The 18,059-nt window shown below is 39.4% G+C and overlaps 2 protein-coding genes across 8 annotated transcripts in view; one reads left to right on the forward strand and one right to left on the reverse strand.

Annotated features, from left to right (window-relative positions):
* cdh23 (cadherin-related 23) overlaps nucleotides 1-18,059 on the forward strand; it is a 188,305-nt gene that overhangs the window by 125,491 nt on the left and 44,755 nt on the right. For 5 of the 7 annotated variants that reach the window (XM_047813036.1, XM_047813033.1, XM_047813035.1 and 2 more), the window contains 14 exons: nucleotides 2,959-3,023; nucleotides 3,128-3,365; nucleotides 4,635-4,740; nucleotides 5,224-5,351; nucleotides 6,865-6,937; nucleotides 8,553-8,669; nucleotides 10,311-10,423; nucleotides 10,801-10,908; nucleotides 12,356-12,545; nucleotides 13,658-13,803; nucleotides 14,016-14,235; nucleotides 14,554-14,706; nucleotides 14,801-14,914; nucleotides 16,217-16,365. In XM_047813036.1, the coding sequence (XP_047668992.1) occupies nucleotides 2,959-3,023; nucleotides 3,128-3,365; nucleotides 4,635-4,740; nucleotides 5,224-5,351; nucleotides 6,865-6,937; nucleotides 8,553-8,669; nucleotides 10,311-10,423; nucleotides 10,801-10,908; nucleotides 12,356-12,545; nucleotides 13,658-13,803; nucleotides 14,016-14,235; nucleotides 14,554-14,706; nucleotides 14,801-14,914; nucleotides 16,217-16,365 (1,920 nt within the window). Of the gene's footprint in view, nucleotides 1-2,958; nucleotides 3,024-3,127; nucleotides 3,366-4,634; nucleotides 4,741-5,223; nucleotides 5,352-6,864; nucleotides 6,938-8,552; nucleotides 8,670-10,215; nucleotides 10,424-10,800; nucleotides 10,909-12,355; nucleotides 12,546-13,657; nucleotides 13,804-14,015; nucleotides 14,236-14,553; nucleotides 14,707-14,800; nucleotides 14,915-16,216; nucleotides 16,366-18,059 lie in introns of those variants that run through there. The other 2 variants (XR_007140498.1, XR_007140499.1) reach the window with 2 other exon arrangements.
* Nucleotides 15,989-17,929, reverse strand: LOC113655375 (uncharacterized protein C10orf105). The gene has a single exon (XM_027165883.2). It carries the CDS (start codon nucleotides 17,884-17,886, stop codon nucleotides 17,425-17,427), a length of 462 nt encoding a protein of 153 aa, XP_027021684.2. The 5' UTR covers nucleotides 17,887-17,929; the 3' UTR covers nucleotides 15,989-17,424.

An 18,059-nucleotide genomic window follows, 5' to 3' on the forward strand; every position in this document is an offset into this window, starting at 1 on the left:
CAGATCTGCAGCAGGGTCTCTAACAGTGTTAGTCACTGTGACTCATCAGACAATAAAGTACAGTTTGAAATCACATTAAATAAACCAGCTTATATACTGTGATTTTAAACTGTGTGTACCTGTGTGTGTGTGTGTGTGTGTGTGTGTGTGTGTGTGTGTGTGTGTGTGTGTGTGTGTGTGTGTGTGTGTGTGTGTGTGTGTGTATTACATTCAGTTTAGTGTGTACCTGTGTGTGTGTATTACATTCAGTTGAGTGTGTACCTGAGTGTGTGTGTATTACTTTCAGTTTAGTGTGTACCTGAGTGTGTGTGTATTACTTTCAGTTTAGTGTGTACCTGAGTGTGTGTGTATTACTTTCAGTTTAGTGTGTACCTGTGTGTGTGTATTACTTTCAGTTTAGTGTGTACCTGAGTGTGTGTATTACTTTTAGTTTAGTGTGTACCTGTGTGTGTGTATTACATTCAGTTTAGTGTGTACCTGTGTGTGTGTATTACTTTTAGTTTAGTGTGTACCTGTGTGTGTATTACATTCAGTTTAGTGTGTACCTGTGTGTGTGTATTACTTATAGTTTAGTGTGTACCTGTGTGTGTGTATTACTTTTAGTTTAGTGTGTACCTGTGTGTGTGTATTACTTTTAGTTTAGTGTGTACCTGTGTGTGTGTATTACTTATAGTTTAGTGTGTACCTGTGTGTGTGTATTACTTTTAGTTTAGTGTGTACCTGTGTGTGTGTATTACTTATAGTTTAGTGTGTACCTGTGTGTGTGTATTACTTATAGTTTAGTGTGTACCTGAGTGTGTGTATTACTTATAGTTTAGTGTGTACCTGTGTGTGTGTATTACTTTTAGTTTAGTGTGTACCTGTGTGTGTGTATTACTTTTAGTTTAGTGTGTACCTGTGTGTGTGTATTACTTATAGTTTAGTGTGTACCTGAGTGTGTGTATTACTTATAGTTTAGTGTGTACCTGAGTGTGTGTATTACTTTGTTTAGTGTGCACCTGAGTGTGTGTATTACTTTGAGTTTAGTGTGTACCTGAGTGTGTGTATTACATTGTTTAGTGTGTACCTGAGTGTGTGTATTACTTTTAGTTTAGTGTGTACCTGTGTGTGTGTATTACTTTTAGTTTAGTGTGTACCTGTGTGTTTATTACTTTCAGTTTAGTGTGTACCTGCGTTTGTGTATATTTATTACTTTCAGTTTAGTGTGTACCTGAGTGTGTGTGTGTGTGTATCACTTTCACTTTAGTGTGTAAGTGAGTGTGTGTAAGTGTGTGTGTGTTTGTGTGTGTACGCGTGCGTGTTTATTACTTTCAGTTTAGTGTGCTTCTGAGTGTGTGTGTGTGTGTGTGTGTGTGTGTGTGTGTGTGTGTGTGTGTGTGTGTGTGTGTGTGTGTATTACTTTCAGTTTAGTGTGTATCTGTGTGTGTGTGCGTGCGTGTGTGTATTACAGTACTTTCAGTTTAGTTTGTACTTGAGTGTGTATGACTTTGAATTTACTGCGTACCTGAGAGAGAGAGAGAGAGAGAGAGAGAGAGAGAGAGAGAGTGTGTGTGTGTGTGTGTGTGTGTTTGCATTACCTTCGGTTTAATGTGTACCTGAGTGTGTGTGTATTACCTTCAGTTTCGTGTGTACGTGTGTGTACGTGTGTGTGTGTGTGTGTGTGTGCGTGTGTGTGTGTGTGTGTTTGTGTGTGTGTGTGTGTGTGTGTGTGTGTGTGTGTGTGTGTGTGTGTGTGTGTGTGTGTGTCTTACCTTCAGTTATGTTCACTAGCTTTTCTGTGCACATAACTTATTTCATTTGTTGTAGGTTTTTTTTTACTTCTATTAGCTTTTCTATGCTCCCGTGTGCGTTACTTTGAGGACTTTGAATTCCTTTTTGAAATCTAGTCTAGTATTCAAACAGCTGTTCCACTCGGTCTTTGTCTGTGCTTGTGTGCTGGAGTAAAATTGAGAGGGAGAAAAGGCTGTGAGAACTTTTGTTGCCGTTATTATCACACACAGATGAGGCTGGAGAAACAGGCTTTGTGATGGTTGTCTGTTGCCTCAGTCATTTATTCACTTATTTGCATAAATACACTTGAAAAATCAAAGCATTTATCTGAAGCAATTTCCTTCGCCACGCTCTACAGGTCTGAAATAGCTATGCACACCATCACACACACACACACACACACACACACACACACACACACACACACACACACACACACACACACACACACACACCTACATACAAACACTCTCATAGTCACTATCATAGAATGTAAGATAATGTGTGTATCTGTGTGTATGTTATGTTATAGACAGTTCATACAGATGCACACCTCTCTTATTTGTGCTGAGTTTCTGTCTCTAGTTAAATGCAATGGAATGAATGTACCTGGTTTCCATGTGCTATTTTTACTTTTTTTTTAAATTCCTTCTCCCAGAGGATCACAGAGTTTTCTCACAACGGTTATATTAGTCATGAACCCAAAAACCAAGACAAAGCATAAATGGTACAGAGATAGATTTACAAACAGGTCGTGCCATATTACGTTCCTCAGTCGCTATTAGTCACGCCGACAATCCTGTAAGAGGAATTTTTATCAAGGAGGGCAAAACTGGCAGGACGTTTATACTCGGATATGTTAAACATCGTCACGCAAAAAAAAAAAACAGACTCACAGAGCTGCAACTGGATATAACAGGAAAGTGTAAACGTGTATGTTGACTAGCATGCTAACGCTATCTGGCTCATGCTGTATGTACTGGAGAATAAAATAGAGATATTTGATAATAATATACATGATATATAACCAAAATACACACACACACACACACACACACACACACACACACACACACACACACACACACACACACACACACACACCATGGAAATGACCAGAAGTGTTAGTATTCTCTCTCAGTGTTAGTACACTCTGCTAACTAAATACCTCTCTCTCTTTCTCTTTAGGCCACAGATAATGATTTTGGCACTTTTGGCGTTGTGCGCTACTACTTCAGTGACGAGCCTGATCAGTGAGAATATAATTCATTCATTATCATATTTGGAATCGTTTTCATTTAGGAAACTCGCCTCGTCTCTAATTCATACTTCCTGTCTTTAACTCTGTCTCCTGCAGATTCTCACTGGACCCCGAGACGGGATGGGTGACCCTCAGGAGTCGTCTAGATTACGAGTTGACGCGTCGCTTCACCCTGACGATCTTGGCTCGTGACGGAGGTGGAGAAGAGACCACAGGACGTCTCCGCGTCAACGTGATGGACATAAATGACAACGCTCCTGTCTTTCAGAAGGACGCTTATTCCGGCTCACTGATGGAAAACCAGCAAGTTGCTCAACAAGTGACCCGTGTGAGGGTGAGTCGAATTAATCTATGACACAAACATTAGAAGAACATGAACTGAAGCATCTTTTCCTGATTAGGGTTTAACCTTAAACATGTGATCTCTAGTTAGCGTTTTTCATTTTTCTCCTAAACGCTTTCTTTCTTTCTGCTCGTTTTCTCTGAGGTGTGTTAAATATAGCCTGACAGCTTAAGTGTAAATGTTAAGGTCTAACCTTTTTATTGACTGAGCCTGTGTGTGTGTGTGTGTGTGTGCGTGTGCGTGTGCGTGTGCGTGTGCGTGTGCGTGTGTGTGAGTGTGTGTGAGTGTGTGTGTGTGTGTGAGTGTGTGTGTGTGTGTGTGTGTGTGTGTGTGTGTGTGTGTGTGTGTGTGTGTGTGTGTGTGTGTGTGTGTGTGTGTGTGTGTTAGTGTTTCGATGACTACAACTGTTAAACACAGTTTAATACAAGTATGTCATTGAAATATGATTAATAACAACTGATATGAGGATACTGGAAGTGCAGCATCAGCAGTGTGAGTGTAAACCATGCATGCAATGCTTCCTCAGCCCTAGATGGCTTTAGGGCTGATATGCTTGGGATGCCAAGTTCTATTACCTGGCTGTGTGTATTGCTGTGTGTGTGTGGTTAGATAACTACATACATTAAACACAGTTTAATATAAGAATGTCAGTAAAATATGATTAATAACAATTGATAGAAAAATAGTAAAAAAAACAACAAAAAAAAAACAACAACCCAAGATCAGTAACTTGCAGTAAAGCTACTAAAATAATCGACTTTTCTTCATACAGAGGAATGAAAGTCTGTTTTTATTTTTAACTTCTTTACAGTTAATGCGCCAGTAAATTATGAACTAATTCGTGAAAAGTCTTCGGATTGTGTTTTTATCTGTTATACCACTACAGGAAAAAAAATTATTTTTATTTTATGAAGTCTGTTATCTTTCTCAGCTGAGCGATGCTCTTGCACTCGTTATCCTGTGTTATATCACAAATACTCTTCACTGATCAGTGCAATAAAGGACAACACGCCCAGGTGTGACGGAGTTTTGCAGCTCAACGTAAAGCGTCTATTTTAACACCACAAAGTTGATTTTATTTATTTATTCCTCTACCTCTAAATTGCTAGAACTTTGTTTTTATTAATTACAGAACTGCAAATCAAATTCCTTACTGATGTCATTTAGTTTTGTCTGTGGCACTAATCATGAAACTGCAAGTGTTTCTACTCAAAACGTGTGGGGCACGAATTCAGAAACCCGTCTTTCTGTCTCACACAGGCGACCGATGAAGACTCTCCTCCAAACAACGTCCTGACCTACTCCATCATCTACGCCTCTCAGTTCCGCAGTTTTTTTAGCATCACCATGGTGGAGGGCTACGCAGGTACATGGGCCTCGGGCTACTTCCTCGATCTCGCACCCGTTACATCTAATATAAAGCAAAGTCAACAGATTAGTCCATGTTAGGCAAACTCATTTTCACTGACCTATACGATTACTGCACACTCAGCTCAGCAAAGCCACACAACAGCAACCTCTCAAGCGAGAAAACAGACTGAACGTTCTAGTAAAAAAAACGCCAATCAGGCCCGAGTTCAGCAGAAATTAATCATGAAACAAAAAAAAAACACACAAAAATCTGGAACCAAAAAGCACCATGAAACAATGACTGGTATAAATAGAGCAACTCATTAGAAACAAAGCAGGTAAAGAAACACGTGGCAATCAAGTGACATTAAACAAACTATTGCAACGCGCCTGTCACTACTCCCCCTGGTGGTCTGGCAGGGGATTGTCCCAGCAGTTCCTGACCTACTGTATTAGAAAAAATTCTTAATCACTGAATTAATGAATACATTTTTCTCAGTGATCACAGTGAACAGACCTCTGGACTACGAACAGGTTCCTGGTGGAATGATATACCTGACACTGATGGCACAAGACGGAGGAGATCCGGCCTTAAACAGCACCGTACCCATCACCATGGAGCTGTTTGTGAGTAATTTACATTTCTGCTTATGTCTGTCAGGAGCAAACCGGAAGGTTACGACTATATATTTATTCACCTGTAAAATAGATGCTTTTATCGCAAATGAATTCCAAGTGAGAGCTGCTCAGATAGCTGACAGTGGCACAAGGGCAAGTTGGAAGGTATGAAGGCATACAATTAATACAATCGTAACCTTTCGCAGATACAAAGTGTTCAAGTAATTATTCTTTTCTTTGGTCTACAACCCAATTTAAAAAAAGAGATTTAACACACGATTTTTAGAGTTTTTGAGAATCCCACAACTTAATGACGTAGATTAATGAACCAATATAGACATTATACCCTGAACGCACTGAAAAAAATGTTAAAAGTGTATGGGATAAACAGAAATAAAGTGTAATGAATATGTGAATAATACTCAAATGTAATAGAAAATCTACCAAAATCCAGCCTCATTATTATCCAGTCACCTTGTATTGTTAGCTTTGTTTATGAAGTCTCCTCAGTATTATTATTATTATTTTTTTAATATATATATATTAAATTTAATAAAAATGTCAGACACACTGTATGTAACATTTATTACATATGAAACACAAAATGGATCAATAGGAATGAGTTGAAGGATGTGGTATTTTTTTTCTGCCTTCTATTTGATATATTTTGCCTTCCAGGCATGTGTGTATCTCCTGGATCTGTTAATTCACTTCCTTTCTGAACTTTTTCAGGCCCAGTTAGTCAAACTATGAATATTTTTCTCTGACATTTCCTCTTCCTTGTTACCACCGTTATGATTAGACTCATTTCAGTTGCTGCTAAACAGCAGGAGGGTGAGCCATTTAGCCAGCTGTGTGTATATGCGTGCGTGCGTGTGTGTGTGTGTGTGTGTGTGTGTTATCATCAGTCACTGTGCTCTGTTGTCAGTCAGTCACTGTATGTATGGTATGTTTTCAGCCAGACAGTAAGGCAAAAAAAAAACAAAGAAATAATTGATGCTGCATTTAACTGTTCAGGTCTTCACGGCTTTTGAGTTCCTTATTGAAGGCTGAAATGATTCAGTGACTTCGGCCGGCTCTGGCTAATAACACTTCGAACTCTTGTGAAAAAAAGTCTTTTCATTTTTTTTTTTTTTTTTAACTCTTACTTAGTTTGCGCATAATTTGAAACACACATGCAAGAAAACCGTTCCGCGTGTCCGTCCAAAAGATCACACGATTGGCTGGAGTATATCTGGGCTGAGATCCACTAGAGTTTATAGGTGTTATCTCATCATTTATCATGAAGCTGTCAGATTAGATTTTCCATCGAAGATTCCATCATTCTTCACAAGTAGATGAGAAAATTTTGTTCTTTATTGACTGAAACCAGCAGCAGCAATAACACCAAACACATGAAAGTAGCCAGCAACAGTGTGGTCAAATAGTACTGTTACTGTTACTAGGTAGTAAATCAGGTAATATAGTAATTAGTAAAACTAATCTATATTTTTATCGGAAATTCAAATCTCTTCTCTTTCAGGACGAGAACGACAATCCTCCAGAGTTCAGTCAATCCTCGTACATTGTACGGGTCTCTGAGAACATGGTTGCAGGTACGTGTAGAGAATTTGTTCCTGAACTTTTCTTCTTTTCTTTGTCCAGTAATGGTTCTTTGATCGTTCCAAGTTCAAGCGAAATAGTCGTGTTATATCTCGCAACCCGGTCCTATTATTAATTGTCACTGGTGTTGTAAGTACAGGAGGTTACACCAGTAACAACGTGACTTTTCAGTTAAAAAAAGAAGATTGTAGGTGTAACTCTACAGACACGTTGAATTGACCTGCGACAGAATTTAATATGATTTATATTATTAACAGCTTATTTTATTATATTTTAAAATGTACACAGTAATAAAGAGTCAAACACTTAGGAGCCTTTCTGTGTATTCAGTGGTATGTGTGTGTGAAATAGGCCAAATTTTTAAACTGTCATGACCAGGAAGTAAAATACTCTGAAAATGACTCATCTGTACACTGTCAGTTCCAGTAAAGCGCGTTGCGGTGTCCAAAAACTTAACCCTGAGTCAAGCCCCCTGTGTAGAGTGTGAAAAATAATTCACATGTCTCACACGAGGGCTTGTACGAGGCTGTTTGTCTGATGACTTTAGACAGAAAATTAATGCCACACACACACCGGACACGATTTGGACCAGCTGCCCCACTGTTTCTGTGCTCGTCTAGTCGCTACTGTCTGCACTGTCACTGTGTACACAGGTTCGTCTACTCCTCCTCTTGCCCCTGCTCACTTCATCTTTTTCTTCAGTGCTCACATTATTTGATGCTGGTTGACTGTGTTGTGTTTTGGGCAAGAGGTTCCGCTCAGAATGAGGGTTCAGCTCGAGAGACACTCATCATTCGTATGCATTTATTCATTCGCTGCTTTTGTTCCAGACAATAGATCTGTCTCCAATTGCCTAGAAAATTACACTGACAATGGTCAGTGTCTACCAAGGGCCCATTCTGAGCCTGTGTGTGTGTGTGTGTGTGTGTGTATGTGTGTGTGAGTGTGAGTGTGTGTGTGTGTTTGGTGACCAACTTTACACACAGTTACAAAATATGTATCTATATTCTGTTGTGTCACAATATGGAATTCAGTAAATTGTGTATGAGTGAGAGGATGAGTGTATATATGTGTGTGTGTGTGTGTGTGTGTGTGTGTGTGTGTGTGTGCTACACTCCTAGAAGTGTGAAATGTTCTGGGTCTATATTTCCACCCATTGAAAATGTGTTTGTGTGTAAGTGTGTGAGTGATGTGCTTGTGCGTATACACAAGTGTGTGTACGTGTGTGTTTGTGTCATGTTTTGGTGGTGTGTGAGCTCGTGGCGGCTCGTCTCGTTTGGACTCTAGCCGAATTGATCAGAGCCAGTGCTTGGCTTGCTGCCTATCTCGTTCTCTGCCAAGCTCCCTGATAATCCTAAAATCCATAAACACTCTCGGCGCCTGAGTCATCAATGTGGCTCCGAGTCGCCATTTACTTCATCTGCTTTTAGAATTCTGTCATTTCTGCCGCGTGTTTGTGCACAGGGCATCGTTGTGTCGTTTTCTGTCTCACTCTATCTCTATTATCTGCTGTCGTTATTGGCTGTAGTCCCATAAGCTCATTATCAGCCAGAATGGTTCTACAATAGTCGCTCTACATCCCTCTCTCTCTCTCTCTCTCTCTCTCAGGGGCGACTGTGTTATTTGTGACGGCAACAGATTTGGATGCATCCAGAGAATTTGGCCAGGCCTCTCTCATCTACTCACTGCAGGGGCCTTCTGAGTTCAGACTGAACACACGCTCAGGTGCACGCACACACACACATACACACTCACACACATACACACACACACACACACACACACACACTCGCACACTCGCACACATACCCATACATATACATAAACACACACACGCACACACACACACACACACACACACTCGCACATGCACACACGCACATACCCATACATACACACACACACACATAAAAGACATGCACATACACATGTGCACACACATATACACACACAAATACACACGCATACAGCATGTGATTAATGCTGAGGTCCACACAAGTATTTATTTCATTAAAATAGAAGTTTAGAATGTTTCTGAAAAAAATAATCCTTGTCCATCTCCTGATCTGACCCTAAGTTACCCTTTTTTCAGGCAGTGGGTTAAATATGAAAAAGTCACAGTTTTTTTTTATCACTCTGTCTCTGAGATAGAGAAGAATTAAATGTCAAAATGACATTTTATTTTATAGGTATTCTATGAAACCTGTACAGTTCTCAGTTCTGATTGTTTGGAAGGTGATTTATTTTGAGTATCAGCACGGCCGCGGGGCAATAATCATAAAATATAATAATAATAATAAATATAATAATGAATAGATTTAAGATTTAAGGCTGTGATAGGAGTCTCAGTATTTGTGCTTTGCAATTTCTTTACCATAAGCTTCAATTTTATGTTTAATTAACTACAATTTTCACATTCATTACATCAAGCATGTCTATAGTAAAAAAGCAGGATGCACCAGGGTTATGTGGACATACCAGGTGTTTGAACCCACAAAACATTAATTACATAATAATTACAATAATTATCATTTGTATTCAGGTCACATCTGTGAACGTTATATTATGGGATGTAAAATCTCAATGATCTGGCAGCATTTTATCACCTTCTTATGCGCTTTTCTCTTAAGGGAGCCATCGGTTCCATCTTAAAGGCCTAATCTATTACATTATCAGCTGAGGTGAAGTTTAAGATCAAACCCCTTTCATTAGATTTCTTTCTTTTCATTTTGTTAAAGTCTCGAAGGGTTATCGTGTGCACTGAGTGTAGATTTTGGAGAACATACCCAGATCCATATATGATTCATGGCCATTTCTTTATAAAACAACGAGGAAATAATTTCAACATTTCAACTGGATGTTATGACAGCGAATATGTCATTTCTTGGGTCTCTTTAATCTTGTCAGCAAATAGACCTAATGAAATTAAGATAAAAATATCTCGAGAGAGATGCTTAGCTTGATTGGATGCTAATTGGATTAGCGAGTCAGCAGAATGAGTCATCAAAAATTTTGGAATGATGAGCTGTAAAAATAAAATTTCTCTAAAAACACACATTTTACTGATAAATGCCGAGAGACTCGTATGAAAGAGCTAATATTCACACACTCTTTAGCCAGGGTGCAGAAGAGAGGTTGCAAACAGTATTGGAATGCAGGGTGTGTGTGTGTGTGTGTGTGTGTGTGTGTGTGTGTGTGTGTGTGTGCGCGTGCGTGCGTGTGCCTTTGTGTGCCTGTGTGTGTGTGTGCGTGTTTGTGTGTGTGTATGAAGATGGTGACCACTAGCTGTGATGGATGGGAAGGTGAAGTGTGTATTTTGTGTGTGTGTGTGTGTGTGTGTGTGTGTGTGTGTGTGTGTGTTTACAGGAGAGATCACCACCACAGCTCTGCTGGATCGTGAGGTGAAGTCTGAGTACATTCTCATCGTGAGAGCTGTGGATGGAGGAGTGGGACCTCTGCAGAAAACTGGCATCGCCACGGTAACATCACAACCATTGTATAAAGCTATTATAATATATGTTATATATCATATCTTTAAACAAAACAAATGTGAGCATTGGGAAAATGTTGTGATCAATGAGGAATAAAACTCTTCAGGATCTACACTGGGATGGTAACTGCTTTACACCATGACACTGTTGATTATTACCCTCCTACATCATGCCCCAAGTATTTAATTCTTTATATTATATAAGGGAAATAGTGAAGAATAATCCATCTGGAAAGTCTTCTTTTGGTGTATTTTGTTGTGGGGAAACATAAAAGGTGCTATGAAGACAGCTACAACAGATGGGATTTCTTTCAATATCCAAAATCTTTATGTGTAGGGATTTTTTTGGTTTGTTTGTTTACACAGGTCAACATCACTGTCCTGGATATTAATGACAACGCCCCCATGTGGCAGGATGAGCCGTATCTGGCTAACGTTGTGGAAATGAGTCCAGTCAACACTGACGTCATCTCTGTTAGTATATTCAGTTCATTAATATTTTACACTATCGAAACTATCGAAAATCACAGAGTCCTCACTTTAGACTTTGTAACCTTCCTAATCCATTTACCTTTTGCATGTTTGACATATTTACTGTTTACTTCCTGTGCTGGGATTGAGTCCATATATATATAAGAAAAAACAGCTCATAGATTGATGATAGATTGTTTGTTGTTCTTGCTTACTTTAAGCTGTGTGACTTCTTTTAACTTGAAAAGACACTTTCTGCTTAGAAATGTTTACATGCTAGAACTTTATTGCCCTTCTTCACGCCCTGTTATTGGGTTTATTTGTTAATTAATTAAGCTCCTGAATATGTCCATTAATTAACAAGTCAAGTCTAAGCTTAATTAAGTGGTTCAGGTGACTAATGAAAATGAAGCCTGCCATGAACTTCATTGGTAATTACCTTCTCAACACAATTAGAGAGGTACTTGTCCACTTTTAAACACTATGGAAACAAAGTGTGTGTGTGTGTGTGTGTGTGTGTGTGTGTGTGTGTGTGTGTGTGTGTGTGTGTGTGTGTGTGTGTGTGTGTGTGTGTGTTTGTTTGTGTGAGCATGTGACGTACTGGAACTTCTGTAGAAATGATGGAATCAGCAACCCCAGTAAATATCTACTGACGTTGTTAACCTTTCAGACTACAGTAGTAGGAGTCCAAGGACTATTTGTGTTGAACTTTATGAAACTGAACCGGCACTTGAGTTTGCCAAGCATTCAGAAGGTTTAAAACACCGAACTTACCTCCGTTTTTTCATGAATATATTAATCTTTTTAAATCTATATTAGAAGAAATAAAATTAAAGGGCATTGTGGAGCAGGATTTAAGTAAAAAAAAAAAATACACTAGTTCTGTGTGTGTGTGTGTGTGTGTGTGTGTGTGTGTGTGTGTGTGTGTGTGTGTGTGTGTGTGTGTGTGTGTGTGTGAGAGAGAGACAGAGAGAGAGAGAGAGGGAGGGAGAGAGAGCAGAAAAATTGTAATTACATTCCAACTCAGTTGAGTGAACTTTAAAATACGCTGCTCTTTAATGCTGCTTGTAAGAGCATGAACTACATTTGGTGTCTGCTTTCTCTCTCTCTCTCTCTCTCTCTCTCTCTCTGTAGTCAGCACAGCGCAACGTTTTTTTTACCGTCGCTTTCTCAATAATTAAAGACCCCAAGACCCTTTGTTTCTCTAATGACCAATTAGGCAATTTGCAGCATTTCTCCATTAGTGCTGTGAAGTGATCGTCTCTTTAAAAATGTAACGGTTAAGGTCTGAGACAGCACATCATTTTGCCTAGAAGCACATAAATTTCCCATCATGCCCTTTAGGTGGGTTAGGTCACTGTGATTTGCTTTTGCCGGAGGCCAGAGCATCAGGACCGTGTTTTTACCACCAGATTGGCCCTTTATTTCTTCTTTTGCTTTATTTTTCCAGGTCCTGGCCCTGGATGCTGATAATGGAGATAATGGGACAGTCGTGTACAGTATCAGTCCAGCAAACCCCTATTATATCATCAACAACAGAACCGGGAAGATCCGCACCAGTGGCGCCGTGCTGGACAGAGAGAGCGTGGATCCCCGAGCTGCCCAGCTCATGCGGACCATCATCATTTCAGCTACTGATCGTGAGTACAACAGATCTACACACACTCACACAGAAACACATGTAAGAATGTCACTCAGTTTCTTTTGGATGTTGCACTGATTCTGTAACAATAAGGTAACACTTTATTTGGGTAGTATAATGAAGCCAATCTTTTAATAGCCATCTACCATAAATCAGCTGTATCAACTGATTCTTAACAGATTACATTAAACTGTGACCTGCATGTGAAATTGTGTTGGACTATAAACATAGAAAATCATACAAAAACATCAAAATCTATAAATGATCCACTAAACCAGGTGCTAGCAATTGGACCATTCACATAAAGTGAAAACACATGTTTAGTAGTTCATAGTCTATAGAATGTGTATCAATGATCAACTAAATATCAAAAACCATACGCTGTTCACGGATTGAGAAAATTATTTGATAGGTTGTTTGGTGGATGGATGGATGGATGGATGGGAGTCTCGGTATATGGATGAACAGATTGGTGGATAAATGAATGGGTGGATAAAAGAATGGTTGGATGGATGGGAGTGTTGGTATATGGATAGATGGATGGATGATTGGAAGGATGGATGGATGGATGGATGGATGGATGGATGGATGGATGGATGGATGGATGGATGGATGGATGGATGGATGGATGGGAATGTTGGTACATGAATGAATGATTGCTGGATGGATGACAAGATGGGATGGACAGGTTATAGCCACTCAGTGCAATAATAAATACCATAAAACTCAGTGTTTATAAAGATTCTTTATATTTTTTGGCATTTTCTTTATTCTGTCTTCATCCTTGCCTTCCAAACCATAGATAATCATATCCAAAAGAAAGAAAGAGAGGCTAATTTATGAATAATTATATTCTGATACTAATATAACTCAAGCATAATGAAATTGTTCTTGTAGCCGGACAGTCTTTCTATAGCAGACATGGTGTTCATAGACATTCTTTTATCCTATCCATGTCTCCTTGTCTCCTTGTCTCTGATCCTTAAATCGCTTCTCAAACCCATTTTCTCTTTTCTTAATCATTTCTTCCCCCTGAGTGGATTTAATGACTGAAAAAAAAGTCATGTTTGAGTTTGTGTTTTCTACTTAACGCTCTACTGCCCTCTCAAGGTGGAAACCCACCACTGCGCTCCTCAGCCAGCACTACGGTCTACGTCAATCTGCTGGACCTTAACGACAACGATCCCACCTTCCTCAACCTTCCATTCGTCGCCGAGGTGCCAGAGGGTCTTCCTACCAACTCGTCTGTCTTCAGGGTTGGTTTGAGTTTTCTGAAATTGTTTTGTTCCTTGGGCCTGTATTAAGCATCTGCAGTGTGACAAAAATATCAATAAACGGCAAAAGAAAAATTGCAAAACAAAACAGTTTACTCACACAGTGCTTGCTGCCAAGTGTTCACCATGTTAGTATTTACATCATGGACTGCTTTCCCAAACACATTAATGTTCTGCATGTTGTGGGCGCACAGGTGCAAGTACAGGACCCAGATGAGGCGGAGAATGGGGTCGTGACATTGGCTCTGCAGCTGGGTTTACCTCGTCTGGACTTCCGCCTCAACAGCAGCACAGGTGTGCTATTTTCTACAGTTGTACTGGACCGTGAGCGGATCGCACAGTACCAGCTGCGGCTAGTGGCTTTCGACTCAGGGCAATACCCACGTACCTCCACCAGTACCCTCACCATCACAGGTAGGATCCAGAGCGAGGGTCACAGCCGGTCATTATGTCATTATGTAGGTTTCTTATTCTGTCTGTCTGGTTTTCTCTCAATTTGTCCTGTCTTTCTATTGGTCTATTTACTCATATCTGTTACTAGTCTCCATACCAGTCAGTCTGCCTGTATGTCTATCATCCTGTCTATCTTTTTGTCTGTTAATCAGTTCCTCTGTCTACAGTATATTTCTGTCTATCATTTCTATCTCTGTCTATTGATTTGCCTGCCAAATGTCAAAACCTTCTTCATCTCTGTCTGTCTGTTTGTCTCTATATCTGTCTCGGTTTCTATAGTGTTGGACATGAATGACGAGACTCCTACGTTTTTTCCACGCCTGTACAATGTGTCGGTGTTGGAGAGCGTTCCACGGGATTTCGTGGTCGCACGGCTCAACTGTTCTGATAACGATGCTGGCCTTAATGCCGAACTCAGCTATTTCATCACAGGTTAGTGGTCAAAAGACATGAGTTGTAGTGTTAAGCACTACTACCTTTGATTGTGAATTATTGTGGATTATTTTTTGTGTGTTTGATTGTGCAGGTGGAAATCAGGATGGGAAATTCAGTGTGGGCTTCAGGAACGGTGTGGTGCGCACTGTGGTGGATCTGGACCGAGAAACACAAGGATCATACACACTCGTCATCGAAGCTATCGGTGAGCATTTACAGTATATCTGTGCATGTCTGTGATTACGTGTGTGTGTGTGTGTGTTTGTGTGTGTGTGTGTGTGTGTGTGTGTGTGTGTGCGTCTTGTCTCAGCTACAGGTAAGCTTTGCTAATCAGGTTCAAAGTTGCATGCAGCAGTATGAGCATCTGAAGCACAACACCTTCACTTCTTGTGTGAACTGAACTGTGCACTGAGGTTTCCTGTTTGTAGTGAAACTGTGGGTCTAGAGGTGTGTGCAGTATGTAGCTAATTTTGCATGCTCATTTTACTCAGTCACACAAACATATGGCTATAAATGCACAATAGAATTTAAGATTTAATTTAGAAATTGTCTCTTGCTCTGGTTTCTGAGTATCATTCCAGGCCCATACTTTATATTGGATAAGTATTATATATGTAATTATATTATATAGTTAATAAGCTCAAAAATATGAATAAATATATTACATATACTGTGCTGGGTGTCTAGGCTTATAAAAAAGAGTTATGTATGAATATAACAAAAAAAAATATGTCAGTTTAATTAACCAATATATTTCAGATTTAATCAGGTAAATAAAATTCTGTGACATTTTAAAACGTTAAAACAATTTGCTGAACATTACGGCAAACCCCTTCTTCTCACATATAAATTCCAAAATAAATAATTACCTCTATTAAAAAAATAAAAATTGTTTTTTAGAATCTAAAACATCTACCAAAAATTAAATATAATAACATTTTATTAAATATAAAAAAATAAAAATACACCCTAGACTCTCTCAAAAAATATACTTAAGGTTTTATAATTAAAGACATTTTACTTTTTTTCTTAATACATCTGCCTAATTAAGTCATCTAATTAAGATTTCTTATTGGTCTGTTATTAGCTATTAGTCTGATGAGTTTATTATTATTATTAATATTATTATTATTATTACAGCATTTTCACTTTCACAGTGCATCAAGTTTAACTGAGTTGATTGATTAAATCCAGCATTATGGGATTTGATTAGTCATCAGTATGAATGTTAGCTTCTACAATGTGTCGACTGAGTAAACTGTAGACACACGAACAGAGATGTGGCTCCGAGCTCAACGTTTATTCAACTGCCAGATGCTTTTTTCTCCCAAAACCAATTTACAAGTGAGACAGAAAAAAAAAGAACGAAAAAACAAAACAAATAAAGACCTAGAGTGTAGACCATTGGCCCAACAGTGGTTGTAGGGCGCTTCTGGGATTCGAACCCACAATTTTTTCAGTCATTGTTTCCACTGCGCTCCCATCTGCAGATTTATCTTTCCTGTAGATAACGGTCCAGCTGGCGACAGAAAAACAGGCACAGCTACAGTCTATGTAGAAGTGCTGGATGTCAACGACAACAGACCCATCTTCCTTCAGAACAGCTACGAGACTACTATTCTGGAGAACGTCCCGAGAGGAACCAGTGTACTACAGGTGCGAACACTAGTACATATAAACACTCGTCACCGACACTGACACAATGAAAAGAAATATAAAATGCTCCCATTAGTTTCATGTTTCTTATTATACAGATGTTTTAGCTACAGTTGATCACTGAGATTCACGCCTTCATCTCACAGAAGGTGTAATTAAACAACATTTTAGTTCAAGATGCCATGATGGATCTCTAATAAAAACAGGAACATTTGTGTGTTTGGTATGAAGTTGTAAAACATGGCATGTAATAAATAATTTGGTTTGGGTTACTGTCAGAATCGTTTTTTTTTTTTTTTTTTTTTTTTTTAATAGACTTTATGACGATCATCTTAAGACTTTAAGATGATGCAGAACAAATATTTCTGTTTCAAGAAATCTTGTAGCATGATCCAAGATTTGAATTCGTTTTATTCTGTCCAATTTAGTTTGTTTGTTTGTTTGAGTGATACATACTAATAGAGTCCCACTAGGGCTGGAATCAGGCTTCCCCGTGCTTTTGAGAGGAGCCTCAGACTCTGTGAATGAAGTCTTAAATATTTCTACAAACATACATACTTAAAACAAGAGAAGAAAAGGGAGATTATGAAGTGGCTAATTACAAATATTAAAACATGCATGAAATTTGTGTACATCACTGCGACCTTTAAAAAAAATGAGAAAAGAAAGGATTAACAAATTCCAGTGCATACGCCTATCAACTCTGGTGAATGATGCTACCCTTGAATGTGTGAGTGCCTCAGCAGGAAACACACCTGCTGTATCAAAACAAAAGTACATCTAAAAACCACAAAACAGGCTGGTAGACTGTATACAGGATGACGGTATGCTTTAGACTCTCAATCGCTGTTAAAATTCACTAAATAGCAACCTAAATGTTATAATGTTGACCTTCTGCACTACACTTTAATCACAAGCCTGGGCTAGCCGTACCACTCCTGGACCTTGGGTTGGGTTCTTGAGGAAAGCTAAAGTTGACATTTTGCTAAAATATGAAACTGAGTTGTTAACTGAGCGTTTTAGTCACTTCGCACTTTGCGTTACAGTTGTGTTTAGTGTTTATATCTCAGTAGCATATTGTAGCAAGCAAGGTATAGTCAGCTGCGCTTGCAGTTCGTTCCTGTCTCGCTCGAGTTGAAACGACAGCTTGGATTTCGTCACGGCAGAGCGCTGCGGAGTTCTCCGGAACGACTGGACCGAGGAAAATGAGTAGCGTCCGGATCCGAGTCGCTTCCAGAGTTTCAGCTGAGGCTCGCTGGATGACACCTGTCCGTCGTATTCACTTTCTCTGGCAGCACATCCTCTGTCACATGCTCCAGATCTTCCTGACCAGTGGCACGTCGCCAGGACGATCACACACCCACCGAACACGAGGAACAGGCAGGCGGTTCCGATGATGGTGGGAAGCGGGTGATGAAGGGCAGGGTATACAGCACTTGAAAGATTAGATGGTGTGAGAGAATCAGTAAAAGTCGTGAAAGTCATGAAGGTTGAATTGCCGGTGCTGTTTGTGGAGTCCATGTTGTCCGGATCTGAAACGCAGAATGTATCAGCTGGTGCGGTCTGGACTGTGGATAATGCAAAATAACAGGATGTGGTAAGATGTGGGTGTAGATGTGTAAAGGCATCAACTTCACAGAACTCAAATCAATTCTGTTTACGATAATGATGTTTTGTGTTCAGCAATTTTGGAG

Source organism: Tachysurus fulvidraco, chromosome 4 (genome assembly GCF_022655615.1).
Source record: "Tachysurus fulvidraco isolate hzauxx_2018 chromosome 4, HZAU_PFXX_2.0, whole genome shotgun sequence".
Classification (NCBI taxonomy): domain Eukaryota; kingdom Metazoa; phylum Chordata; class Actinopteri; order Siluriformes; family Bagridae; genus Tachysurus; species Tachysurus fulvidraco.

What these genes read in the sequence shown, in the direction of transcription:
- LOC113655375 (XM_027165883.2), bottom strand. Translation starts at nt 17,886, where the DNA reads ATGGACTCCACAAACAGCACCGGCAATTCAACCTTCATGACTTTCACG.